This window comes from Sander lucioperca, chromosome 9 (genome assembly GCF_008315115.2).
Source record: "Sander lucioperca isolate FBNREF2018 chromosome 9, SLUC_FBN_1.2, whole genome shotgun sequence".
Taxonomy (NCBI): domain Eukaryota; kingdom Metazoa; phylum Chordata; class Actinopteri; order Perciformes; family Percidae; genus Sander; species Sander lucioperca.
This window is the reverse complement of record NC_050181.1, coordinates 11,795,053-11,822,349: the sequence shown is the minus strand read 5'-3', so window position 1 is coordinate 11,822,349 and position 27,297 is coordinate 11,795,053. Positions and strand designations below refer to the sequence as shown.

General features: G+C 36.4%; 2 protein-coding genes across 11 annotated transcripts in view; one reads left to right on the top strand and one right to left on the bottom strand.

The window, feature by feature from the left end:
- The window catches only part of arhgap21b (Rho GTPase activating protein 21b), a 39,824-nt gene extending 36,079 nt beyond the window's left edge, over nucleotides 1–3,745 (top strand). For all 6 annotated transcript variants that reach the window (XM_036004892.1, XM_036004893.1, XM_036004890.1 and 3 more), the window contains 2 exons: nucleotides 532–563; nucleotides 669–3,745. In XM_036004892.1, the coding sequence (XP_035860785.1) occupies nucleotides 532–563; nucleotides 669–2,243 (1,607 nt within the window). In that variant the 3' untranslated portion in view covers nucleotides 2,244–3,745. The remainder of the gene's footprint in view (nucleotides 1–531; nucleotides 564–668) is intronic.
- A 2,219-nt stretch (nucleotides 3,746–5,964) lies between these two features.
- LOC116046072 (dipeptidyl aminopeptidase-like protein 6) overlaps nucleotides 5,965–27,297 on the bottom strand; it is a 116,273-nt gene continuing 94,940 nt past the window's right edge. For 4 of the 5 annotated variants that reach the window (XM_036005418.1, XM_031294240.2, XM_031294237.2 and 1 more), the window contains 19 exons: nucleotides 25,137–25,257; nucleotides 21,324–21,478; nucleotides 19,762–19,859; nucleotides 19,472–19,598; nucleotides 19,312–19,350; nucleotides 18,978–19,085; nucleotides 18,801–18,892; nucleotides 18,665–18,712; nucleotides 18,466–18,578; nucleotides 17,628–17,675; nucleotides 17,402–17,500; nucleotides 17,199–17,268; nucleotides 16,075–16,269; nucleotides 15,917–15,971; nucleotides 15,685–15,787; nucleotides 15,512–15,567; nucleotides 15,317–15,389; nucleotides 15,124–15,197; nucleotides 5,965–6,706 (listed from right to left, as the gene is read on the bottom strand). In XM_036005418.1, coding sequence (XP_035861311.1) covers nucleotides 6,560–6,706; nucleotides 15,124–15,197; nucleotides 15,317–15,389; nucleotides 15,512–15,567; nucleotides 15,685–15,787; nucleotides 15,917–15,971; nucleotides 16,075–16,269; nucleotides 17,199–17,268; nucleotides 17,402–17,500; nucleotides 17,628–17,675; nucleotides 18,466–18,578; nucleotides 18,665–18,712; nucleotides 18,801–18,892; nucleotides 18,978–19,085; nucleotides 19,312–19,350; nucleotides 19,472–19,598; nucleotides 19,762–19,859; nucleotides 21,324–21,478; nucleotides 25,137–25,257 — 1,821 coding nt within the window. In that variant the 3' untranslated portion in view covers nucleotides 5,965–6,559. The remainder of the gene's footprint in view (nucleotides 6,707–15,123; nucleotides 15,198–15,316; nucleotides 15,390–15,511; nucleotides 15,568–15,684; nucleotides 15,788–15,916; nucleotides 15,972–16,074; nucleotides 16,270–17,198; nucleotides 17,269–17,401; nucleotides 17,501–17,627; nucleotides 17,676–18,465; nucleotides 18,579–18,664; nucleotides 18,713–18,800; nucleotides 18,893–18,977; nucleotides 19,086–19,311; nucleotides 19,351–19,471; nucleotides 19,599–19,761; nucleotides 19,860–21,323; nucleotides 21,479–25,136; nucleotides 25,258–27,297) is intronic. The other variant, XM_036005420.1, reaches the window with a different exon arrangement.

Genomic DNA, 27,297 nt, shown 5'->3' with positions numbered 1-27,297 from the left:
CTTGCCTGCGCCATCTGTATCAACCACGACATACACTCACTGATCTGTTCAGCTCAGGCCCCTTAAGTCAGAGCAAACTCATCACTCTCTCTCCTCTGTGATGTCTTTGAGTTGGGAAAGAATGCCTACAGCTGGTTGGTGGCTACATGTGATGCTCTGTGACTGACGTGTTTGTCCGTGATGTGCCGTCGTTCCATCGATACATGAGCATGAGCCGCTTTTTGTGTCTTGGTTTACTGCTGGGTTTTCACTTTGTTTCCTCTCACCCTTCATTTCAGGCCTCTTCTGCCGCTTGATCCACTTATCCATATACTGCTTACTGTGGTTACTCGTTCTCATGTCGCGCTCTCTGAGCCGAAAATGTATCGTCTGCTTTCATTCAGCTGCTCTCATTATACTCATCATATCTGTCAGTTTCACTCTGAAACAAACTTTTAATCTGCCTTTTCGCTTTCTTTATCTTGTTGACTGTTTTAAGCCAGCCCGAGGGTTGGCAGACTCTTAGTAACGACTCTCTTCTCTTTGATACAGATTCAGCATGTAGTGACTCCTCCAAATCAAAGGTAATGTCCTCTTATTTCGTTTTGTAACATAAATCATTCATTCCTTCTTTAGTGTTTTTATATTCTTCAGTCTGGTTTTGACGAGTCTTGGTTCTGTATCAACAGGGCTTGTGGGGGTCAGGGAAGGATCAGTGTAGCAAAGAGATGCTGCGCTCCTCCTTCTTCGCCAGCCGCAAACGTAAGAAGCCCAAGGACAAAGCTCATCCCAGCAGTTCAGACGACGACCTGGACGCTGTGTTCCCCAAGAAGGAGCTCCCGGAGGAGAGCCAGCAGCAGCCTCTGTGGTCCCCAGACAGCCGGACCGAGGAGGAGGGGGAGACGGATGAAACCAGTGAGAAAGACGAGAACAGGAACAGCTCTGAGGAACATCTTGACAAAACAAACAGGAAGGAGAATCTCTCCAGCAGCCTGACGAAGCCCTTTACCCCCCTGCCTCCAGAACACATTTCCTCCACCCTTCAAAGTGGCTCTCCGTACGCCTCACCCCCCCATTCCCCCAACCTCAGCTACCGCATGCAGATGGCTCACCAGTCCTCTCTGTCAGACCCGCCTTCCAACTACGACGACACAGTGTCCGACCTCGGTACGATGAACAGCACCAGCTCCCAGGCGTCGGTGCCCAGAGTGAGGCGAAGCAGGACTGTGGCTCTGGGTCCAGAAGCTGGCCCCAGCGGGTTGGGAGCGGAGGTTTGCTCCATCACCTCTGATTACTCCACCACCTCCTCCATGACGTTCCTGACTGGAGTAGAGCTCAGCACCCTCAGTCCTGAAGTGCAGTCTGTGGCGGAGAGCAGGGGTGGAGACGATGCAGACGACGAGAGAAGTGAGCTCATCAGCGAGGGAAGGCCGATGGAGACGGACAGTGAGAGCGACCTGTCAGTGTTTACAGTCGGAAAAACTGATCACCGCGAACTGCAGGAAGCTCCTCGACCCCTCCCCTCCCACAGACTCATCGAATGTGATACACTCTCCAGAAAGAAAGCTGCTCAACAGAAAACTGTCAGCGAGTCTTCACTGGATGGAGCTTGGAGCGATAAAGATTCCAACAGATTGTCGTGTGTGATGGGGTCAGTCAAAGGCCGCTCCACAGGCAGCCTCAGCTCCTCGTCTCGGAGCGAATTAGATAAGGCAGAGCCAGCGTGGAAGCTGAAGATCACTGACAGACTGAAGGTGCGTCTACGAATGTCTGTGGATGACATGTTTGGCGTGGGCAGCCAGAGGAGCCGGTCCCCGGAGGGCCGCAGTAAGAAGAAGAAGAACATCAGACGCAGACACACCATGGGCGGTCAGAGGGACTTTGCAGAGCTGTCTGTTTTGGGAGACTGGTCGCAGCATGTTGGCATCGGTTCAGGCTCTCGGTCGGAGCTGTCAGCTGTGGACCAGCTGAAGCCTAAGTGCAGCTCTCAGGACTTTTCAATTAGGGACTGGATTGCCCGCGAGCGCCACCGCACAAGCAATCCAGAGGTCAGCGTGGACCTCTCTGAACAGCAGGGGGGGCTGTGCAGCGCAATGTCCCAGAACCTCGGAGCCTCGTCCTCTTCTGAACTCCCACATCGTCCAGCTGAAGTGTTCAACGGGGATGTTCCCCAGAGTAAGAATCTGAGCCTTTCGGCCACCGCTCACCCACATAAACTCACTAATTCCCAGGTGGTCCATTCGCGCTTCTATCAGTACCTGTAAGAAGTGTTGGACGTGTTTGACTGTGTATGTTCTCCGTCTGTGAGATGTGTACGTACTTGGGAGTCTGTCAGTATAATGTCTGTTGTGTGACCAATGTTAGTGAATGAGCATGTTGTACAAAATTGTTTGGAGTGTGTGTCTGTAACTGGTGTGCTTGCTTGTGAAAAGAGAATTACTGCACACGGGGATCGTTGATCCTGCTCATGTATAAGGCATGAAACAAAAATGGTGTTTATACCCTTTTATTTCTTTTTTTTTTAAATGACAAATGACTTTGGGATGGCGCAGCAGGAGGATATCCTCCCTCCTAATACAAATCCCTGTTGTGCTGAAGATGGAGAGGACCTGTCGCTCATGAAACAATGAGCCTGTGAAGTCTGTGCAAGGAAGTGTGAACAGTGACACTCAAGTTAAGATTGTTTTAAAGGTTTAGCTTAGTGGCTTTAAGGATGACCTGACGTTTAGAATGAATAGGAAGTAGTAAAGTTTTTAGTATTGCAGAGGAACTATTTTTGTGTAAAGAAAGTTATGATGTTCAAAGTCAGTGAGTCTAAGTAACCAAATGAAGAATGTACAGACATGCTTGCTGTAATACTGACTAAAAGCTTTAGATGCTTGTGTTTCACTCTAAAGTGTACATACCCCTATTTTCTGTGTACTTGAATTGTGTTTTTGGTACAGCCTGTGTTTGGACTGCCTACAAGCTTTCTGCTGTCAAAGGGGCCTTTCCAAAGGTACAAAGGTGACGAGGAGACACTGGACTTATGCAAATGGAAATAGTTCTTATTCATCCCAGTTATATGGTTTAAAGAGCAGTGAACAACATCCCTCTAATGCAAATGTTATGCTGTGGCTTTAGTGTTCGTGGTTCACACATCTGTCAATGGCTGGCGGTAGATTGCAATGAGGAAGAAAACTTTGGACGAAAAAGAAAATGGGTATTCAAATCAGAAAATCATGTTTTTTCACAATAGGAAGTGCCTCTCAATGAATTGTTAAGGGTGCCATATTGTCTTTGTTGAAATACACAAAGATGTTACTGTGAATGACATTTTATATTGTCGACTCTCAGTCATTCTACAGGTTATGTAACAAAATGCCGAGCTTCCATTCCTTAGGCATTCCACTCTGGTCTTAACATGTTTTATACATTTTTTTTCTCTGTTTATCATTTTTTTGATTTTAACAGAACTTGAATTTTAAATATTCCTTGTAAAATAAGTAACTTAAATGTACATACATGCCATGTTTTAGCTGCTTTACTTTTAAATTTCCATCAAATTGCAGGATTAAAGTACAGTATTGTGAGAAGATGATGATGATGATGATGAGGCCGGTGTGGGTGTTGTGGGCAGTTTGGTACTTCTCTGACGAGAGAGGTCCCTGCATGAGGAAACGCTTCATTGAGCTGGACCGTTTGTACCAATGCTGTGTTCCTCTGATTGTTAGAGGTGTGTGCACAGTCTCCTGAAACACTGGAAATAAATTTTGTCAATGGCAAATGGTCTTGTATGTTTATTTTTTGACCACGTTGTAGAAAAGCATCACAGTAGTATATGTAAGCAAAGAAAGGCCATAATAGAATCGGCTGAATCAAATTAGATGTAATGTGGCTTTTTTGACACTGTATTTTATGTTTAATTTACACTACCGGTCAAAAGTTTGGGGTCACTTAGAAATTTCCATTCCACTCCATTACAGACAGAATACCAGCTGAGATCAGTTGCATTGCTTTTTTAATCAGGGCAGCAGTTTTCAGATTACATTATGTGCTTACATAATTGCAAAAGGGTTCTCGACTGTTGTAGAAAGAAGTGGCTGATCTTTAATGCAATATCTACATTGCCCATTATCAGCAACCATTCATCCAATGTTCCAAAGGCACATTCTGTTTATTAATCTGATATCAAATTACAAATCTGATAAAATTTTAAAAGGCTAACTGAGAAAACATCGGAGAACCCTTTTGCAATTATGTAAGCACATAATGTATTCTGAAAACTGCTGCCCTGGTTAAAAAAACAATGCAACTGATCTCAGCTGGTATTCTGTCTATAATGGAGTGGAATGGAAATTTCTAAGTGACCCCAAACTTTTGACCGGTAGTGTATATTGTAGAGATCTGTTTTCACTTTGTGTTTAATGGGTCTATCAGATATCATCATACATTTCTTTATCATTCCTCTTTCCCTTTGAGTAAACATTACTCCGTTACAGTTTTAAGACAGTACATTATCTAAGTACGTTTGAGTGAAATTTCTTTTTTTGGGCTTTTCCGCCTTTTTGACAGGACAGCTAGTTGAGAAAGGGGAGAGCGAGGGGGAAGACATGCAGGACGTTTGTCACAGGTCAGATTCGAACCCTGGACCTCTGCGTCGAGGTATAAACCTCTCAGTACATGTGCGCCTGCTCTACCACTGAACCAACCCAGCCACAGAGTGAAATTTCTTTAAAGTAAAGTACTACAAAATACACAGCCCTTCTTTGCTTCCACAGGAAAAGCTTTTCAGCCCTCGGTTGTACTGCAATACTTGTAGGCTACTGCACACAAGAAGGCATATTGGCAGAAGTAAAATAGATCAAATGTTGCAGCACAAGGCAGCAGTCACATGGTTTACACACTAAAGTGATGAATAAAGCCAACCAAAGATACATTTCAAAATGCTTTATATACAAGTTTCACATAGAACATAAAGACTTAAAGTGCTCATATTATGCTCAGGTTCATAATTATATTTAGAGGTTGTACCAGAATAGGGTTACATGGTTTCATTTTCAAAAAACACATTTTGGTTGTACCGCACACTGCTGCAACTCCTCTTTTCACCCTGTGTGTTGAGCTCTCTGTTTTAGCTACAGTGTGAGGCATCTCACTTCTATTCCATCTTTGTTGGGAGTCGCACATGCGCAGTAGCTAGGTAAGGACAACTAGCCAGTCAGAAGCAGAGTATGAGGACGTTCCATGCTAGCAGCTAGGCGAGCATTATAATGTGTGTTGAAAGTGACGCACGTTCGTCACGGAAGTAAAGGCTGGACTACAATAGAGCTGTTGGGAGCAGTTTGTGAACAGTGTTTTCTGTTGGAGATGGTAAATCCCTTTGGGGTGGACTTTGGGCTTTTTCACTTTGTAAACCTATAACGTGCACAAAAAAGATATATAACACAATAAAGGTAAGGGAAAATGCATAATATGAGCACTTTAAACAATATAAGAATTTATACACTTTGTACATCAGCTGACTAGAAACCACTGAATACTAACAGAACATGGGGAGAGAGTCAAGCCATTAAACACAAGTCAAAGTAATTCACAAAATAATGAAAATTCAGCATAGTTAACTTACCAATGCCACTTTGGAAGGTAAATATCAAGAACTGTATTTGCAAATTAAATACTCTTTACATTTTTCTCCGTATAATGCCATCTTTTAAGAAGACATACAATTATTTAGTATTCAGTTCTTTCCATGTTTTGAGATAACAGTGCCATACGTTGTAATTTAAACTTCCCATACTAATAACTTGCTACTATTTGAGGAAAATTAACTTTTGTTTTGAGTCCACAGTTCAGACAAGCCTATCCATATTTACTCATTCTCAGTGTCATGTGGGCTCTCATCATTAGCATTTCTCCCACAGTAAGGCACAGTGACTAAAAGAACAAGAGTTCAATTCAGAATTATGAGGAAAATAAGATTTCATACCATTTCTGTAAAGACACTTTAAAGTACAACACAAGTGAAACATTGTGCCTTTGTTTTGTAATGCAACTACAGACTGATGCAGCCAGACATTCACTCATAGACACGACACTGAACAGAGAAATTCTGAGAAACAAGTAGCAGTAATCATTCTCATGAACACAATAATCAGTAAGTTGGTTGGCAAGGTTATCAGAAACTGGTGGCCTTTCCAAAGTTAAATCTCAACATAATGAACTGATCTTCACAGGGGATATTTTGTGCTGCAAAGCACCTAATAAATATGCCTGGTTTGGAATGGAGATGCATTGCTCAATGGATGTGACGTTGATCCTCTATTTGTCCACCAGAGGGAGTACTAGTCCATATATTTTAATAGCAGAGAGAGATGTGACTGTTCACATCTGAGATTTATTTTGTCTTTCTGACCAGCATCCAGCATGAGGTGAGGAGAGGGGTTGTAGGCTGAGGCCCCTTTTGTACATGCAGGTGCTGTGCTTCAGAGTAAAGCTAAAATCTGGATGGACAGCAGGTGGTGTGGGTTGACTGGGTTTAGAAAGACCTGTTGCATATTGTGCTGTAGTAGGTGGCTCGGCGCTGCTAAGAAGGATAGGTTTAACTGTCGTCCTCGTCATCTTCCTGCTGCTCATCCGTCAGTATCTCCGGCACCCTGAAACACACCTCGAAGAAGTTGACCAAGGATTGGCTCAGATGCTGCTGCGTCCCGTCACTGTGTAGGAAGTGTCCCTCATCTGGGTAAATCTGTAGATAAATAACCAAGAATGGATTCATGTACTGTATGTCATAGTATGGTATGTTATAAAAAAGTTATAGTATAGTATGTCACAAAAATGTCTATGTCATAAAAAAAAATGTAATTAAAAAAAGTCATAGTATTGTGTGTGATAAAAAAATCATAAAAAGTCTGTATGTCATAAATATGTCATAAAAGTCATAGCATAGTGTGTCATGAAAAAGTCATAAAAAGTCATAGTATAGTATGTGATAAAAAGTCATAGTAAAGAATGTCATAAATAAGTAATAGTATGACAAAAAAAAATCAAAAGTCATGCAAAAAAATGTCATAACAGTATGTCATAAAAACTTAATAAAAAGTCATAGTATATTATGTCCTAACAAGTTTATAAAAAGTCAAAGTATAGAACTGATTAAAAAAAAACATCATTAAAAAGTCATAAAAAGAAGAAATTGTAATATATTTTATTATATCTAGTTGTATAGTAGTATTAGTATGCCAAAAAAAATAATAGTATAGTATATCATAAAAAGTTTATAAAAAGTCATAGTATAAATTATGTCATTCAAATTTCATAAAGTTTTCATAGTATAGTGTCATAAAAAAAAGTCTCAAAAAGCCATAGTATAGTATGTCGAAAAACGTGATAAAAAAGCCATAGTATAGTATGTCGAAAAAAATTATAAAAAAGCCATAGCATAGTATGTTGAAAAAAGCCATATTATAGTATGTTGAGAAAATTATTTAAAAAAAGCCACAGTATAGTATGTCGAAAAAAGTGACAAAAAAAAGCCACATTATAGTATGTTGAAAAAAGCCACGGTATAGTATGTCGAAAAACGTGATAAAAAAAGCCATAGTATAGTATGTCGACATTTAAAAAAAAAAAAAGCCATAGTTTAGTATGTTTAAAAAAGTGATAATGAACCCATAGTATAGTATGTCGAAAAAAGTGATAAAAAAAGTCCTAGAATAGAATGTCGAAAAAAAATATAAAAAAAGCCATAGTATAATATGTTGGAAAAAGTGAGAAAAAAAACACATTATAGTATGTTGAAAAAAGTGATAATGAAGCCAGAGTATAGTATGTTGAAAAAAGTGATAAAAAAATCCATAGTACAGTATGTTGAAAAAAGCCATAGTATAGCATGTTGAAAAAATTATAAAAAAAAGCCATAGTATAGTATGTCGAAAAAAGTGATAAAAAAAAAGCCATAGTTTAGTATGTTGAAAAAAGTGATAATAAAGCCATAGAATAGAATGTCAAAAAAAAATTATAAAAAAAGCCATAGTATAATATGTTGGAAAAAGTGAGAAAAAAAACACATTATAGTATGTTGAAAAAAGTGATAATGAAGCCAGAGTATAGTATGTTGAAAAAAGTGATAAAAAATCCATAGTATAGTATGTTGAAAAAAGTGAAAATGAAGCCATAGTATATTATGTTGAAAAAAGTGATAATAAAGCCATAGTATAGTATGTTGAAAAACGTGATAATGAAGCCAGAGTATAGTATGTTGAAAAAAGTGATAAAAAATCCATAGTACAGTATGTTGAAAAAAGCCATAGTATAGTATGTTGAAAAAATTATAAAAAAAAAGCCATAGTATAGTATGTCGAAAAAAGTGATAAAAAAGCCATATTATAGTATGTCGAAAAAAGCCATAGTATAGTATGTGGAAAAAAGTGGAAAAAAAAGCCATAGTATAGTATGTTGAAAAAGTGATAAAAAAAGCCATAGTATCATATGTCGAAAAAAGCCATAGCATAGTATTTTGAAAAAGTGATAAACAAGCCATAGGATAGTATGTAGAAAAAGCCATAGTATAGTATGTCAAAAAAAGGGATAAAAAAGCCATAGTATAGTATTAAAATAAAGTGAGAAAAAAGCCATAGTACAGTATGTCGAAAAAACCCATAGTATAGTATGTCGAAAAAAGTGATTAAAAAGCCATATTATAGTATGTCGAAAAAAGCCATAGGATAGTATGTTGAAAAAAGCCATAGTACAGTATGTTAAAAAAAGGGATAATAAAGCCATAGTGTAGTATGTTGAAAAAAGTGATAAAAAAGCCATATTTTAGTATGTTCAAAAAGCCATAGTATAGCAGGTCAAAAAAGGTGAGAAAAAAGCCATGTTATAGTATTTCAAAAAAGGTTATAATAAAGCCATAGTATAGTATGTTGAAAAAAATGATAAAAAAAACATATTATAGTATGTCGAAAAAAGCCATAGGATAGTATGTCGAAAAAACTGATAATAAAGCCATAGTATAGTATGTCAAAAAAGTAATAAAAAAGCCATAGTATAGTATGTTGAAAAAAGTGCGTTAAAGCCATATTATAGTATGTTGAAAAAGGCACAATATAGTATATAGTATGTTGAAATATTTCATAATAAGTTATTCTATAGTGTGTCATAAAAAAGTCATGAAAAATCATAGTATAGAATGCCAAACAAATTCATAAAAAGTCATAGTATAGTGCGTAATAAAAAGTCATAAAAAGCCATAGTATAGTACGCCAAAAATGTCTTAAAAATCATAGCATAGTGTGTCATAAAAGTTATGAAAAAGTCAGTATGTCATGAAAAATAGAATAAAAAAGTCATAGTATAGTATGTCATAAAAAGCCATAGTATAGTTTGTCGAAAAAAGTGATAAAAAAAGCCACATTATAGTATGTTGAAAAAAGTGATAAAAAAGCCATAGAATAGAATGTCGAAAAAAATTATAAAAAAAAGCCATAGTATAGTACGTTGGAAGAAGTGAGAAAAAAGCCACATTATAGTATGTTGAAAAAAGTGATAATGAAGCCAGAGTATAGTATGTTGAAAAAAGTGATAAAAAATCCATAGTATAGTATGTTGAAAAAAGCCATAGTATAGTATGTTGAAAAAATTATAAAAAAAAGCCATAGTATAGTATGTCGAAAAAAGTGATAAAAAAGCCACCTGCATAGTATTTTGAAAAAGTGATAAACAAGCCATAGGATAGTATGTAGAAAAAGCCATAGTATAGTATGTCGAAAAAAGGGATTAAAAAAGCCATAGTATAGTATTAAAATAAAGTGAGAAAAAAGCCATAGTATAGTGAGTAGAAAAAAGCCATAGTATAGTATGTCGAAAAAACTGATAATGAAGCGATAGTATACTATGTCGAAAAAAGTGATAAAAAAGCCATAGAATAGAATGTCGAAAAAAATTATTAAAAAAAAGCCATAGTATAGTACGTTGGAAGAAGTGAGAAAAAAGCCACATTATAGTATGTTGAAAAAAGTGATAATGAAGCCAGAGTATAGTATGTTGAAAAAAGTGATAAAAAATCCATAGTATAGTATGTCGAAAAAAGTGATAAAAAAGCCACCTGCATAGTATTTTGAAAAAGTGATAAACAAGCCATAGGATAGTATGTAGAAAAAGCCATAGTATAGTATGTCGAAAAAAGGGATTAAAAAAGCCATAGTATAGTATTAAAATAAAGTGAGAAAAAAGCCATAGTATAGTATGTCGAAAAAACTGATAATGAAGCGATAGTATACTATGTCGAAAAAAGTGATAAAAAAGCCATATTATAGTATGTCGAAAAAAGTGATAATAAAGCCATAGTATAGATTGTCAAAAGAAGTGATAAAAAGCCATATTAGTATGTTGAAAAAAGCCATAGTATAGTACGTAGAAAAAGGTGATAAAAAAGCCATAGTATAGTATGTCGAAAAAGTGATAATAAAGCCATAGTATAGTATGTCAAAAAAGTAATAAAAAAGCCATAGTAAAGTATGTTGAAAAAAGTGATGTTAAAGCCATATTATAGTATGTTGAAAAAGCCACAATATAGTATATAGTATGTCGAAATATTTCATAAGTCATTCTATAGTGTGTCATAAAAAAGTCATGAAAAGTCATAGTATAGAATGCCAAACAAATTCATAGTGCGTAATAAAAAGTCAGAAAAAGCCATAGTATAGTACGCCAAAAATGTCTTAAAAAATCATAGCATAGTGTGTCATAAAAGTTATGAAAAAGTCAGTATGTCATGAAAAATAGAATAAAAAAGTCATAGTATAGTATGTCATAAAAAGCCATAGTATAGCAGGTAAAAAAAGAAAGAGAAAAAAGCCATAGTATAGTATGTTGAAAAAAGTGATAATGAAGCCAGAGTATAGTATGTTGAAAAAAGTGATAAAAAAATCCATAGTATAGTATGTTGAAAAAATTATAAAAAAGCCATAGTATCGTATGTTGAAAAAAGTGATTAAAAAAGCCATATTATAGTATGTTGAAAAAAGTGATAATAAAGCCATAGTATAGTATGTCGAAAAAAGCCATGGTATGGTATGTCGAAAAAAGTGATAAAAAAGTCATAGTATAGTATGTCGAAAAAGTGATAAAAAAGCCATAGTATAGTATGTCGAAAAAAGCCATGGTATGGTATGTCGAAAAAAGTGATAATAAATCCATAGTATAGTATGTGGAAAAAAGTGGAAAAAGAAGCCATAGTATAGTATGTTGAAAAAGTGATAAAAAAGCCATAGTATCGTATGTCGAGAAAAGCCATAGCATAGTATTTTGAAAAAGTGATAAATAAGCCATAGGATAGTATGTAGAAAAAGCCATAGTATAGTATGTCGAAAAAAGGGATTAAAAAAGCCATATTACAGTATTAAAATAAAGTGAGAAAAAAGCCATAGTATAGTGAGTAGAAAAAAGCCATAGTATAGTATGTCGAAAAAAGTGATAAAAAAACCATATTATAGTATGTCGAAAAAAGCCATAGGATAGTATGTTGAAAAAAGCCATAGTACAGTATGTTAAAAAAAGGGATAATAAAGCCATAGTGCAGTATGTTGAAAAAAGTGGTAAAAAAAAGCCATATTTTAGTATGTTGAAAAAGCCATAGTATAGCAGGTCAAAAAAAATGAGCAAAAAGCCATAGTATAGTATGTCGAAAAAAGTGATAAAAAAGCCATGTTATAGTATGTCAAAAAAGGTTATAATAAAGCCATAGTATAGTATGTTGAAAAAAATGATAAAAAAAACATATTATAGTATGTCGAAAAAAGCCATAGTATAGTATTTTGAAAAAGTGATAAATAAGCCATAGGATAGTATGTAGAAAAAGCCATAGTATAGTATGTTGAAAAAAGGGATTAAAAAAGCCATAGTACAGTATTAAAATAAAGTGAGAAAAAAGCCATAGTATAGTGAGTAGAAAAAAGTGATAAAAAAACCATATTATAGTATGTCGAAAAAAGCCATAGGATAGTATGTTGAAAAAAGTCATAGTACAGTATGTTAAAAAAAGGGATAATAAAGCCATAGTGTAGTATGTTGAAAAAAGTGATAAAAAAGCCATATTTTAGTATGTTGAAAAAGCCATAGTATAGCAGGTCAAAAAAAGTGAGAAAAAGGCCATAGTATAGTATGTCAAAAAAGGTTATAATAAAGCCATAGTATAGTATGTTGAAAAAAATGATAAAAAAAAATATTATAGTATGTCGAAAAAAGCCATAGTATAGTATGTCGAAAAAACTGATAATAAAGCGATAGTATACTATGTCGAAAAAAGTGATAAAAAAGCCATATTATAGTATGTCGAAAAAAGTGATAATAAAGCCATAGTATAGATTGTCAAAAGAAGTGATAAAAAGCCATATTATAGTATGTTGAAAAAAGCCATAGTACAGTACGTAGAAAAAGGTGATAAAAAAGCCATAGTATAGTATGTCGAAAAAGTGGTAATAAAGCCATAGTATAGTATGTCAAAAAAGTGATAATGAAGCCATAGTATAGTATGTTGAAAAAAGTGATTAAAAAAGCCATATTATAGTATGTTGAAAAAATCCATATTATAGTATGTCGAAAAACGTGATAATAAAGCCATAGTATAGTATGTTGAAAAAAGTGATAATAAAGCCATAGTATAGTATGTTGAAAAAAGCCATAGTATAGCATGTCGAAAAAGTGATAAAAAAGTCATAGTATAGTATGTCGAAAAAGTGATAAAAAAGCCATAGTATAGTATGTCAAAAAAAGCCATGGTATGGTATGTCGAAAAAAGTGATAATAAATCCATAGTATAGTATGTGGAAAAAAGTGGAAAAAGAAGCCATAGTATAGTATTTTGAAAAAGTGATAAAAAAGCATTAGGATAGTATGAAGAAAACGCCATATTATAGTATTTTGAAAAAGGGATAAAAAAGCCATAGGATAGTATGTAGAAAAAGCCATAGTATAGTATGTCGAAAAAAGGGATTAAAAAAGCCATAGTACAGTATTAAAATAAAGTGAGAAAAAAGCCATAGTATAGTATGTTGAAAAAAATGATAAAAAAGCCATATTATAGTATGTCGAAAAAAGTGATAAAAAAGCCATAGTATAGTATGTCGAAAAAAGTGATAAAAAAGCCATATTATAGTATGTCGAAAAAAGTGATAATAAAGCCATAGTATAGATTGTCAAAAGAAGTGATAAAAAGCCATACTATAGTATGTTGAAAAAGCCACAATATAGTATATAGTATGTTGAAATATTTCATAATAAGTCATTCTATAGTGTGTCATAAAAAAGTCATGAAAAGTCATAGTATAGAATGCCAAACAAATTCATAAAAAGTCATAGTATAGTGCGTAATAAAAAGTCAGAAAAAGCCATAGTATAGTACGCCAAAAATGTCTTAAAAAATCATAGCATAGTGTGTCATAAAAGTCATGAAAAAGTCAGTATGTCATGAAAAATAGAATAAAAAAGTCATAGTATAGTATGTCATAAAAAGTCGTAGTATAGAATGCCATAAAAAATGTCATAAATAAGTCATAGTATGACAAAAAAATCATAAAAAGTTATAGTATAGTATGTCATAAAAGTCAAAAAAGTCATAGTGAAATAAAAAAATCCTTACAAAAGTTATAGTATAGTATGTCATAAAAAGTCATAGTATAGAATGCCAAAGCATTTCATAAAAAGTCATAATATAGTGTGTCATAAAAATGTCATAAAGTCATAGTATAGTATGTGATAAAAATAATCATTAAAAAAATCTAAGTACAGTATGTCATAACAAAATCATAAAAAGTAATAGTATAGTATGTCATAAAAAGTTGTTGTATAGAATGTCATAAAAAGTCATAATATAGTAAGCCAAAAAAATCATAGTATAGTATGTCATAGAAAGTTATTAAAAAGTCATAGTATAGTATGTCATAAAAATGTCATAAAAAGTCATAGTATACTATGTCATAAAAAGTCATAGTATAGTATGTCAAAACATTTCATATAAAGTCATAGTATAGTGTGTCATAAAAAAGTCATAGTATAGTATGTCATAAAAAGTCATAGTATAGAATGTAAAAAAATTTCATAAAAGGTCATAGTATAGCACGTAATAAAAAGTCATAAAAAAGTCAGTATGTCATAAAAAGTCATAGTATAAAATAAAAAAATCACAAAAAGTACAACTATAGTGTCATAAAAATCATAAAAAAAAATCATAGGTATGTCATAAAAATCACGAACAATTCATAGCATGACAAAAAAATCATAAAAAGTTATAGTATAGTATGTCATAAAAATCATTAAAAAAAATCATAGTATGTATGTGTTAAAAAGTTTATAAAAAGTCATAGTATAGTATGTGATAAAAAGTTTATAAAAAGTCATAGTATAGTATGTGATAAAAAAATCATAAAATGTCAGTATAGGATGTCATAAAAAAGTGATAAAGAAATCGTAATATATTACGATATATATATATAATATATAGTATCTTAGTAGTAATAGTATACTATGTCATACAAAATCAAAAAGTCATAGTATAGTATGCCAAGACAAAATGTCATTAAAAAGTTATAAAGAAATCCTAATATATTGTATTATAGTATCATATATAGTATCATAGTAGTAATAGTATAGTATGTCATAACTAAAGTCATAAAAAAAGTCATAGTATAGTATCCCAAAGAAATCAGAGTATAGTATCTCATAAAAAGTTAATAAAAAGTCATAGTATATAGTGTGTCATAGAAATTATAAAAAGTCATAGTATAGTATGTCAAGAAATGTCATAAAAAAGTAATAGTATAGTGTGTCATAAAAAAGTCATAATAAGTCATAGTATGCCAAAAAAGTCTTAAAAAAATCATAGAATAGTGTGTCATAAAAAAGGGTTATGAAAATCATAGTATATATATATATATAGTATATCATACAAAAGTTATAGCATAGTATGCCAAAAAATGTAATTGTTCCTCCTGTCCAAACTTGGCTGTTAAGACAAAATCCAGAGTCCTTGTTCTGTGCGAAAATGCAATCTCACGTTCAGCCACAATTAATATGAGGTGTCAGCAGTCTGAGTCAGTCAAATTAAATCCTCACAGTTATACACAGGTCCATTTGTCAGGTATAACAGTGATTTCAGAAACTCACCTGTAGAGTGTAATTGGCCTTCTCGCTGATTAAATGATTGATAAATTTGGCCGTGTGCTGGAAGTGAACCTTCTCTGTGGTAGTCAAGAAGATAAGATTGGAGACAACACATTAGGGTGTGATCACAGTTAAATTGTTAGTGTTTTACTCACTGCAGTATTGAGAAATAATATATAAAACATATGTCTGTTACCGTCAGCAGTTGGGTGAATTATCAAGTATTGCTTTTGCAGAAGCTGACCTGCTCTGTGTGCTAAATTTGCCATCTGAAGTAAAGAGAGAGGGAAATCCAGCATATATGTCATCAAAAATAACCCTTAACTCCATCCCTGTACATTTTAGCTAAACATCTTGGTGCGTTATTTATTATTATACGTTAAAACTTTACCGTATATACTCGGGAATCTGTCTTTGAGCCGAGGTATCGTTCTGAAAATGCAGAAGCTGCCATTTAGAAAAGAGGAAAAACTAAGTTAGAAAGATTGAGCCCCTTCAGACACTGTCCCAAGAACATGACATCTTTAACACATCCATAGAAAAAAAATATGTGGAAAGTTATACCATAGAGCTCGAAATCTGTAATGGGGGAGACTGCTGTTCCACACTTAAGTTGGTTAAACTCCTCAGAGCTCAGAAGCATCGTGGCTAAATATCCTCCATAGGCCTGAACAAAGGTACGGGAGACACAGAAACACATCAAGAAGTCTAATTAATTATAAGTCATGATAATAATTTCAATGTGAAGCAGTTACTGTATCTCAGGAGCCTCTTTGGTGTGTTGTCTTGTCCTTACCTTTCCATAAACTCCCATTCGACTCTGATCAACGTAATGCTCTTTGGATATGAACCTAAAAATAAAAGAAAACTGGTCAAACTTTCAGTGTTCTGGAATGCAAAGACTGCCAAGGCCTCGGTTACTGTCATGCTTGTTATGAAAGCACAAGTCTTAACCTGAGTGCCTCTAGCTGGTCCCTCTCCTCTAGTCTTCCCAGTTTCCTCCTGACTTTGTGGAGAAAGTTGGTGCCCTGGAAGCCGCTGCCGTGGCCGTCAAAGCGGATGACGATAGTGCTGAAGCTGCTGACCAAAACCGTGGCCCAGTCCACTCGGAACTGCTCCGACACCATCTGCCCGCCGGGTGTACCATCCCTATACGAAAGCCACAGCCATATGTTGGTCATTTTAAGGACTGACAAATTTCTCAGAGATTAATATTATATTGGAATCTTGTTAAGAGGAAGACAGATTTTATTTTAGTATTGTTGGTTATATAACCCGAATAGAGGGTTTAACATCAAAAGGAAATATATACAAATAAGAACAAAGGACTGTTACACGACAGATTACCTTGCAATGTAATGTAGTCCAGTACAACAGCACCTTATCAGTCAGTTCATACTAGGAAGGTCTGGCAAAGCGATTTTCACAAATGTAGTATTTAGTTTTTTTTATTATATTACAGCATTACATTGTGCTGCTGAAACAACTAATGATTAGTTGAGTGACAGAAAATTAATTGACAACTATTTTAGTGACTATTTAGTCATTTAAGTCATTAACAATGTAAAACTTTTGCCTTTTTAAAAATAATTTTAAAGTGAATATCTGGGGTTTTGGACAACATAAGAAATGTGACAACTTCACTTTGAGCCCTGAGGAATTGTGACAGGAAATGCTTACTTTTTTTTAAGGTTAATAGACCAAACAATCAAAAATAAATGACAGAAAGGCTGCATTAACTATTGGGGGCAGTAGCTTGAAAGGCCTTACCAGGGCCCAACAAAAGATACTTTTGAGTTGCATTATGGGAAATGTAGGATCCAGCATTTTTGGATCTTGAACCCTACTAGGTACTAAAAGTCAGGATATAAACCTTTTTGACAATTCTGTCAGTTTTAAATACAATTTCTGTGAGTCTCCCAAATTTAGGGACGTGCATACTAAATCGCTGTAGTATTTTTCAACTTTTTCAACGGTAATGAAAGTAATTGCTGCATTCAAGTGTTGATAATATTCTGTGCACTGTTTCATAAATATGTATTTTTGGAATTAAGACAGTCAGACATATTCATACTTACACTAGCAGCAGTAAGGGGTAATGGGCTGTATCTATGAATCCAGCTGGCTTCAGAATCTGCATTGTCAGAGCTACAACAGATAGGGTTAACAGATAAGGGTATAGGGAATCTTATAATACAAGACGACTGGTTGTAATTTCATTAAGATGTACACATAGGTAATATTTGTGTACAGTATTTGCTAATTCCACATGAGTACATACTGTAATCGTCTATGGTGATGGTCTCGTACTCCACTCTGGGCATCTGCATGTTGTTGTACGTGTTGTTTACTATTTCATTTGTCTCCACGTCAAACACCTCTGCAGTTAAGCAGTTTAAACAGGTGTTACAATCTCTTAATGACAAATCTAGTCAGTTAAACATATTCATATCATTCAGTACAGTAATGGTGAAGTAGGAGGACAATACTACTGAGATGACACTCACTCTGTTTGTCCTCTGTGCTATAGATAGCCACACTCGGTATATCTGGACCTGCACAAAACAATTCAGGGAAAATCAGTTAACAGGAATGCAATGATATAAGTTCATTTGCTTTAACAAGGCACTGAGAAAAAGGCCACCACACCAGTAATCAAGCATCTGAAACCTAATCCTTCTCTGCAACAGAAACACCTCCCTGTCTCATCTTAAACAGAGTTCAGAAACAGCCCTCTCAGCCAGCTCTGCAGTTAATAATCTACTTCCGTCCCATGAGGAAGTAGCTTTTTATTTCACAATTGAGCTGCTCTCCAAAGATCCAATTAATGAAGAAAGCCACTGGCACTTTTTCTCTCTGGAGTGAGCCTCCTAAACAAATCAGCCTCTATAGAAACTGTGATCTTGTGTCCCTGTGATGAAGCCACAAGAGCAAACAAATAAATAATGGCAGAGTGTCTCTACAATGAATATCTAGCAAACAATCACACACTGTATTTTCATATGACAAATAGTAAAATAAAATAAAACAGAAAGCCACACAGCTCAGCAGCTGCCAGCAGCTCAGTAGTGCTCACATTACTCTTGGCCTGCAGTCAGACAATACATTTATTTCTGTGGCTAATTAGAGGGATCCAGCAGAGGTTTGAGGTTATCTGCTAATGTCCAGTTCGATATAAGCTCTCAACCTGACATGTAACACTAATTGAGTTGTGCTTTCTACTGAACGTGGCTTTCTGCCTCCCCCCAACGACTTTCATTCTCAGGAGTGCAAGGATATAAAGCGCTCTCAGTCCGCTGTTCTAAAAACAGCTTTGACAAGAGATTCAAGGTCCAGGACGCTCACCTTTACAGTTAAGTAAGAAGTACTGCATGTTGGGGCTGAATGAAACTTCCACATAGCCGCACTTGAACTCACAAGACAGGCAGCAGCGGTTGAACGGAGGGATGGTGTCAGCACTGTGGGATGGCACTGAGTGAGCATCATTGTATAGTGTATAGCACTTGCAGAAAACACAGAAGTATAACTTGTGGGAAAATCCAACCTGTACAAGTGCCGTCGTTTGGGGTCGTCCTCTGTGCTTAGAAAGTATCTGGAAAACATCCAAACATTACCATCAAGTAACAGAATAGCCATGATTTTGCAGCACTGGCTGTTAAAAAAACATCAACATGTCTTACATGAGGTTCCTTTTATGATTGTAGGCCAAGATGCTGGTGACGTCCCAGTCTCCAGAGGTCAGGGACTGAAGTATGTCTGTGCTCGTGTTAGGCTAGAATAAAGTAAAGGGACGTTAAGCACACTGTACCAAACCTTCAACACAAATATCATAAGGATAATTCTGCATTTATTTTTACCAGAGAGGTGGACATAGAAATGTGGAAAAACTTTCCTCTCCCACCCTGAGGGATTGCTCTGGTGAAGAAGAACTTGTGTGCGTCATGGGAAAAGAGCGGTGCTTCATTCTGCAGAAAGGAGAGAAAAGAAAATGTACCTGCAGGGCTTTTGTATTTAAGCAATGTCACACGAGAGGGAGTGCTGTTGTACTTAATATCATCACAGCTGTGATTCGGTCGTAGGTAGCACAACCTGTTATTTACTCGTTCAAGCTCCGACACATGAAACAAACACTGTCTGTGTTTTTTACTAACTACTACACAACAACAGGGAATCAGTGTTTTCATCACGTACCTGTCTGTGCAACCAGCTCTCACTCTCATCCTCATGTTTCTGAAACAAAAGGAGTAGGACTTTAAGTTTTTTTCTGAATCTATGAATTTATCCTGAACACAAAATACACACTGACAGCAAATTTCACACTTTGTCAAATAACATTTGCAGATTGTTTCACCTTAATGCAGACTCCAGTTGTAGCCTCACACAGTGTCAGGATAGAGTTGTTCTGGCCTCTGTTTAGCCAGTTGACAGCCAGTTTGGTGCTGGTAGCCCATTTTACCATAGTGATATAATATTCCCTCCTGGAAAAACAGAAAGTGAGATTACATCACCACCACCACTGATGACCTCTGTCTCAACTACCTTATGAAAATACTGTATGTAGTATGTGGCTAATACTCTAGGCTATTTTTGATGCTTGTTCTTTTATACACAATAATAAGGCACCGTTGGGCTGTCACTCACCCTATTCGGGGGTCATCAGGTTTCTTCATCACAACAGTGTGCAAGGGACCATTGAGGCTCACCACTGACAGGTGCACTACAGGGTTTTCCTCCCCAGCCTGCAAGGTCCAAGAGGACACTAGATAGGTCAGACTGGAGTTGTTCAGTTTGAGTTCAGTTGCAGACAATAAGGAATTGTCTTTTGTTCTGTTCTGTTGTCCTTATAGTTAAACACGTTCTATCTATCACAGTCCTCTATGCATAACAACATCAACATGGTTTTTTTTTGGGCACTTTGGGGCACATTTTAGGTTGATATGGCAAACTTGTTAGCAAACGTTTGCCTTTTAAGACATTCATTAACCTCCATTCCTTGCCTCTCGTGTAGTTAATAGTATAGCCTAGCCTGTTCTGAACCATACGTTCGAAAGTTAACTACTGTAATTCGTATGATTAACACGTTTTTTTTTGCTGTGTGCACCACATTGACTGCTGCTGTATAAGAACGTGGCTGGCTGCATAGGAAAGTGGTCGGGGAGGATGAGTGGGTGTTAACATACAGGATTTACAAGCCAGGCAGCGGAGTTTGCTTCCCGGAGAAACGAAAAGACTTTCACCCAGGAAATGCGTGTTTTAATACAAACGACGATCTTTTTCTAAACTTAACTAGTCGTTTTGGTGCCTAAAACTTAACTTTTGTCGCCGCATAACACTCACTTTTTCTTGCCTAGCTAAACTTAACCATAATCTGCACCGAAATAACTGGCAGCTCGCGGTGCTCTGTCCCCAGCGCACAGTCACCTATTCTGGGGTAACTGAACCACCAACTAGGTACCGCTGATCAGGCGGAGCACCTCGACCGGCACCTCGCGGTGCTCTGTACCCAGCAAACACCAATTCTGGGGTAACTGAACCACCAACTACTGCTGACCTGACAGAGCACCACGACCGGCAGCTTGCAGTGCTCTGTACCTGGCTCACAGTCATATTCTCGGGTAACTGAACCACCAACTACCGCTTACCTGACGGAGCACAATGCGGAGCACTGTAGTCGGCGGCATGAAGCTCTGTAGCGGCTTAAACTAGAAACTGCCGCTCTGTAGCACGGAGCTCTGTAGTTCTCTCTCCTAGTTTTCGTATATCATACGTTTTAGTGTGCATAACTTTTCGTACGATATCATACATATACGGGTCAAAAAGGAAACCATCGTTTTCTCTAAAATATAATTAACCAGCAATGTTTGAAAAACCCAGTTGGTTGTTTAAACACACAGTCATTGTTCTGAATGATAACCAAAAATCTCAAAGACTTTTCTAACCATCTGGATGAAAAATATATAAATAAAAACATGTTTTATCCTGCAGCCATGATTATAGCCATTTTAATAAATGTTCAAGGTTTTTAAAATCATGTGCACAGCAATTACAGGATAGCCATCATTAGCAATTAAAATCTTAGGTCTCAGGCTCCATCCAACAATGCTAATAAAATATGTGGAAGGTCACACAAGTAACAACAAAATGAGAATCTATGAGTAGAGCAAGTTAAGATAATCGGTGTGAGATTGTGGCTGCAGACTTGCCTTTGGGTAGTGATACTCCAAGGTGGCGGGGTACGGCGTTCCTGTGAAGAAGGGAACTTCCATCTTTGGCACCAGCGTGTCATTAATGGTCATGTAGGCCAGACGCAGCCCGTCTGGAGACCACCAGTGGGCTATGTGAGTCTGCAGGATCTCCTCTGTAAAAACAAAACAAACAGATTCTGAGTTTCTTTCTATTTTAATTTGAGTATGCATTGGAGAGTGCCCAGGTTAAGCCCCTCTGAGGGTTTTTTCATCTCTCCATCAAATCTTTTATTGATTATGTGTATATTAATCTGTAATATTTGTATATGTGTAAACCAACAAACTAAACTAACTATATAACACATGCATTGTGAAGCATGCATGAAACTGAAGACCAGAATACAAATTTTGAAGATGTGGAACAAAATAACCTGATGTTTTCCAAAAACCAGATTAACTTTGGAAACTGTCCAAAAGTTATTCTAGAAATATATGTTAAATCCATGTAAAAATCCAATAAGAAATTTAATGTTTGCCTCCTGAAAGAGAAAAGTATTTGGCTCCAACACCACATCCCTAAAATGCTTCATATAAAAGGTTTGCAATGCTCTATCTGCAGCTTCTCTGTTAGCTGGTGTTTATGTAATTATTATATTCTGACACTGATAAAGACATTTCGAGTATGTCACCATTTGAACAGACACTAGTTTAATATTTGTAGCATGTGTGATTTATGGCCCAGTCCCTATGCTGAGGAAAAACAAACCAATTACTCTTACATGTTGACAGTTTAAATACTTGAGCTTTCCTGATTACAGTTTCCTTTATTTAGCAGTTTCCTGATGAGTGATTTGCATCCAGCAGGGGGCAGAAGAGCTCTATCAAAAGCACTTACAGTACACATTCTACTGTACCTATATGTGGAGATCTAAACAACAGCCTTTCTTGGTAAAAATGCCCAGCTCAAACTTTTGAGGACGAGGACTTTGTAATTTCGTTGTTGATTTCAACGTGCTATAATAATATATTTTTTTTCACATCGTGAATGCACAGGAAGTCTGTTGTAACAGGGGCAGATTGAGGACACAAAACTTCAGTGTTGAATTCTCAACATTTGAATTGAGTTCTCACGCTAAGGCCGACTTGTGTGTTGCAGTGCAGTAGGACGTTCAAGGCCTGTGTCCACAGAACATTAGTCAACACAATTTCCTCTATAACCCAGGAGGAGCACAACATATATTTTATTCATTATTTCATGAAGGTTGGAGCATTAAATAAGATTCCTGGCATTTAACATCAACTATAGCATACGTACTGTATCTGCAATTCATACAAGACAAAAAGATGAATATTTCCTGTAACGGTTTTGTGTTTTTTGTCCTCCCACACTATCAGTGTTGAGTGCTGTGGATTGGCTGTGAGGTCGATGTGATACAGTCTTCTGTGCATGACAATAACTGTGGTCAGAGGCAAACACACAGCTGTCTAAACCTCCATCAGCTTTGGAAAGGGCAAATGCAAAGACTGAAACCCACAGAAATAAGTATACATGCAAATGTTAACTCCTGTAATATTCTTGTAAAAAATCTATTTCTTTCATGTCTCAACTTCAATCCCATGACTTCCCTTCTTTAATTTCTTGATCAAAGATAGAGCTTACGTTTGTTGATGCGTTATTATGACAACCGAGGTATAATTATTAACTCTAAACAACATCAAAGCCTCACAGAAAATTATTTTTTGGAATTGTTCAAACCCCACAGGACTTTATTTCAAATTTGAGTTAGGATCCCAATGTTTCAGAAAATTGGATGTAATAGTGCAGCCATAGAAGTGGCACATTATCTTTGAGTATTTCAACAATATTTGCACGATATACTGAAACTCCAATGACTGCAACAAGCAGATTCTAAATATATATATATGGCACATTCATGTGTAAAAGTTTAAAAGTGGAAATTTAAAGTTTAAAGTTTGAGTTTTAGAGGCTTAGAGGGCAATAAATGGGATTTTTTTCAGCCTTTCTGTGATGGGAGCATTTGCAGCTCACAAAAATGTTTTCTATCTCTCACTCAAGGTTGAAGACTGGAGAACACTAAATACCAGAGAGAAACAAGGCAGCCTCACCTTGAGCCACATTCAGACAACTTTTTCCACACCTATCTCACCCGAATAATACAGTACACACTGTGTTGTAAAAGACGAAAGCTAAGTGATTTCTGCTTTTGTGAGACAGTCTGTTATCTGCTGACAAATCAATCAAAATGTAGCTGGACAAATCTTTCTTTAGTATTGAAAATGGATTACTTCTTTCATGTCGTGTTCTGTGTCCACAACAAAGAAATAATCCCATTAACGAAAAACCAATTAGAGCTGACCCTGAAGCAATTCATGCACTATAATAGAATTTATCTCATAGTAACTGGCCTTTCGCAATTAAATTATACAATTACACTGCAATCATTATCCAAATCCATTCTCTGAATAAATTCAAAATTAATAATTATAACCATGCCGGAAACAGATGTCTTCACTTAAACCTATACATTTTATTATCAATAATGCACAGTGGGTAACCTTGTCTCAAACATAGCAGCGCATCTGTAAACAAAGCCATATTCAAGTGGTATCTAATTGCAATGTCTGTCTCAATTATGCAGTAATCAGAAAATGCCTCATATTAAAGTATGCTGGCTTTTAAACATCTGCTGAGTGAGACTGCAGCGCTGCAGACATGAATGAATTAAAACTGCCTGAAAACAAAGACAAGCTATGGGAAGTCTAGAGAAGGAGGGGCAATGAAATGTATCCAGCTGTGCTCTTTCAAATGGAAGTATGCACACAAACACACAAACACGCCTCTGGGTGGGGGGGCAGGTGTCACAACATTGGATCAAAATGCGCTTCTAATTTAGCTAGTTAAAAACATTATATGTCCTAAAGTTTGTGAACACCCCTGTTGTTCATGGTTTGGTCTCTGTAGATCCAATTAAAGAGCCTGTAATCAATATCTTCATTTTACCAATGCACCACATGGCTACTTGTATATGAAAGGGGTTGCTTGTAGTGACAAATCCACCGTTATCACCCAATTCTATATTTCCCCAAACAGCAGACAGACAAAGATGGCGACTAGCTGGTGAACATAGTGGAGCATTTAGCAGTGAATATTAGTAGACAAAACATGACTTCAAATGAATGGTAATGCTAACACATTTGCTATATCAACTTAAGAGGTGATAATATACTAGTGTAGTAACACAAACTACAAACTATGATATTTTAGACAACAGTTTGGGAAAGGCTTTTACTTTTCAATGTAACAATGCCTTTAAGCAAAGCGAGGCCTGCAAAGATGGTTTTCATGTTTGGTGCGGAAGAACTTGAATGGCATTCACAGAACCCCGACCTCAACCCCATCCAACACCAGTAACGGCGACCAGGTCTCATCACCCAACATCAGTGTCTGACCTCACTAATGCTCTTGTGACTAAATATTAGCAAATACATATGAGGTTCCAAAATCTTGAGGAAAGTCTTCCAAGGAGAGTGAAAGGGTAAGATAATAGCATGTTAATGGCCATGGTTTTTGTAATGATATATTCATATCATATACAAGTACAATCACATACAAGGTGTCCACATACTTTTGGCCATGTAATGTATTTTTAGACATGCTTAAGTTCTGTCAATTCTGAAAGTGACAGAAATCCCTACTGCTGTCTTTGAACTTTGGAGAAAGTCCACTATTTGCTAAATGGAAATAAGGGGACGTAATATCATCCTGGGCTTTGTTGTGTTTTGCTGAAACTGTGTTTGCAGTTGTCTTACCCTCATACAGCCAGTCAGCAAGGCCATTGAAGACGACTCCCTCTTTACCAGTGGAAATCAGGCGGATCGCTCGGCTATCTACTGTTGATCTGTAGTAAATGTTGTTTTCAAATATGAAGATCTGGACAGAGAAAAGCAGAACCATCATTAGTATCTGTTCTGATCTACTGTATCACTGTATGTAGCCTATAATTTGTATGTGCATTACATACAGTCTATGGTGTATTACTGTAATGCTAGGCTTGAACCTACATCCTGTGGTGCAAAGCTGGTACTACTTTGTCTCTGCCTCTGCGTCTCACATCTATCTTTCTATCCAACCACTTTATCTTAATCCAGATAGAAACACCCACTCAATGACACTTACAAGCTAATACCTTGTCAGACAACACCTGCCTTAAGCACTTTATTAACGGATATTTGCCTAATTACAGTTTGAGCTAGATTCCTCTCCAAAGCAGTATGAAATTCTTTCTGTTGCTAATCAAGGAGTTGGAGCTGTCTGAGGCACCACAGGCACATACGCACAATTTTTTTCCCCGTGTTTATTGAGACATTATGCTGTCTCCTGAGGGTGGGCGATGGCTGAGCTAAACTGCAGGATATACTGCTGAGCTAAACTGCAGGATAGACTGCTGATTTAAGCAGCAACGATGGCATTGCCTGAAGGAATTAAGACACACCGCGGGAAGATGAGTGTGTGACACTTAAAACCCTCTGTCAATCCACTTCAGTGTTTTCGCTTCTTCGTCTGGTGCCAGCATAACGGAGATGAATGTGGGATTGATTGATATCTGAAGCACAGGCCATGTTGGTGTGACTGTGCTGTCAGCTGAAACCTCTTCAGTTAAATCTAAGCCTCAAATCGCCAGCACAAGAGTCAAAAAAGAAAAAGACATGGCTCCTTTTGCTCTGATCTGTTGCTGTCAAAGATTTATACTGTGGGATCAACAGCTTTGCGGGGACAAAATGTTGGACCCCACAACTTTAAAGGGCTGTTTGAGGGTTAAAACTTGGTTTTAGGAACAGGGTTAGAATTAGGTTATGGTTAGGGTGAGGGTAAGGGTTAAGGTTAGGCATTTAGTTGTGATGGTTAAGGTTAGGGTAAGGGGCTAGGGAATGCATTATGTCAATGACAAGTCCCCACAAAGATAGTGAAATGCACTATGTGTGTGTGTGTGTGTGTGTGTGTGTGTGTGTGTGTGTGTGTGTGTGTGACGACCCAGCCTTGCTGATTGCTCTGTCACGGTAGAGTAATTGCTTGTGTCTTAATGAGGGAAGTATAGCAGGATTCATCTCCCTGCTCCTCTCACTACATCTGATGCATCACTGCACACAGCCATACTGCCACAAACATCTTTATGTGCCGATGAAGCACTTGATTAAAAATCACTCCAATTCTGATCAACTTAGAAAATCATTATATGCAGAAATAGTGCATAAAAAGGAAATGTGTGCAACTTCGCCAGGTCAGACAGAGACAAAAGACGAAAGCTCATTTCATTTTTTTCTCGGCTGTTCATTAAATCAAACCCAGAGCTACAGTAACAGGATTGCAAAAGAAACAATCAGGTACACTATTACCATATGCAAATTAATCTTTTTTCCCTCAGCAGGCAAAGTCTCATCGCACACTTGAAATGTTAATATTTTCTCACAGCAATGTATCTGTGATTTAAAGCAAATGATACGATCAATTATGGAGGAAGAGAGAGCTTTAAAGTAATAGCTAATGAAACATGGGGTCTGTTGTTTAATCACCGCAATTCAAACAGAAATAAATTTAAAGTCAACAAGGTAAAAAAAAAAAGAGTCTTGCAGTAGGCAAGAGAATAAAACAAAAGATTAGCAGGTGCTTGGGTCAATGGCACTTTTCAGCTCATCAAAGGATAAGTCTGTCATTCTCATAATTTTTCTTGTCAACAAATCACATGAAAAGACCAAAAGTAACAATGTTTTAGTTGTCTCTCTTTACTTTATCTGATAAGGATCTGAGGCACTCAGTTCCAAGCCCATTGGTTTCTACAGAAGATGTAAATCTTTAGAAACGTGTCACAAATACATGATTTCATTTTTTAAAAAGGCTAAGTAATTTGCTGAAACAGCAAGGCACTGTAACTTTTAGCCAATGTCACAAAAAGGTGTATGTTTTAAATCTGTT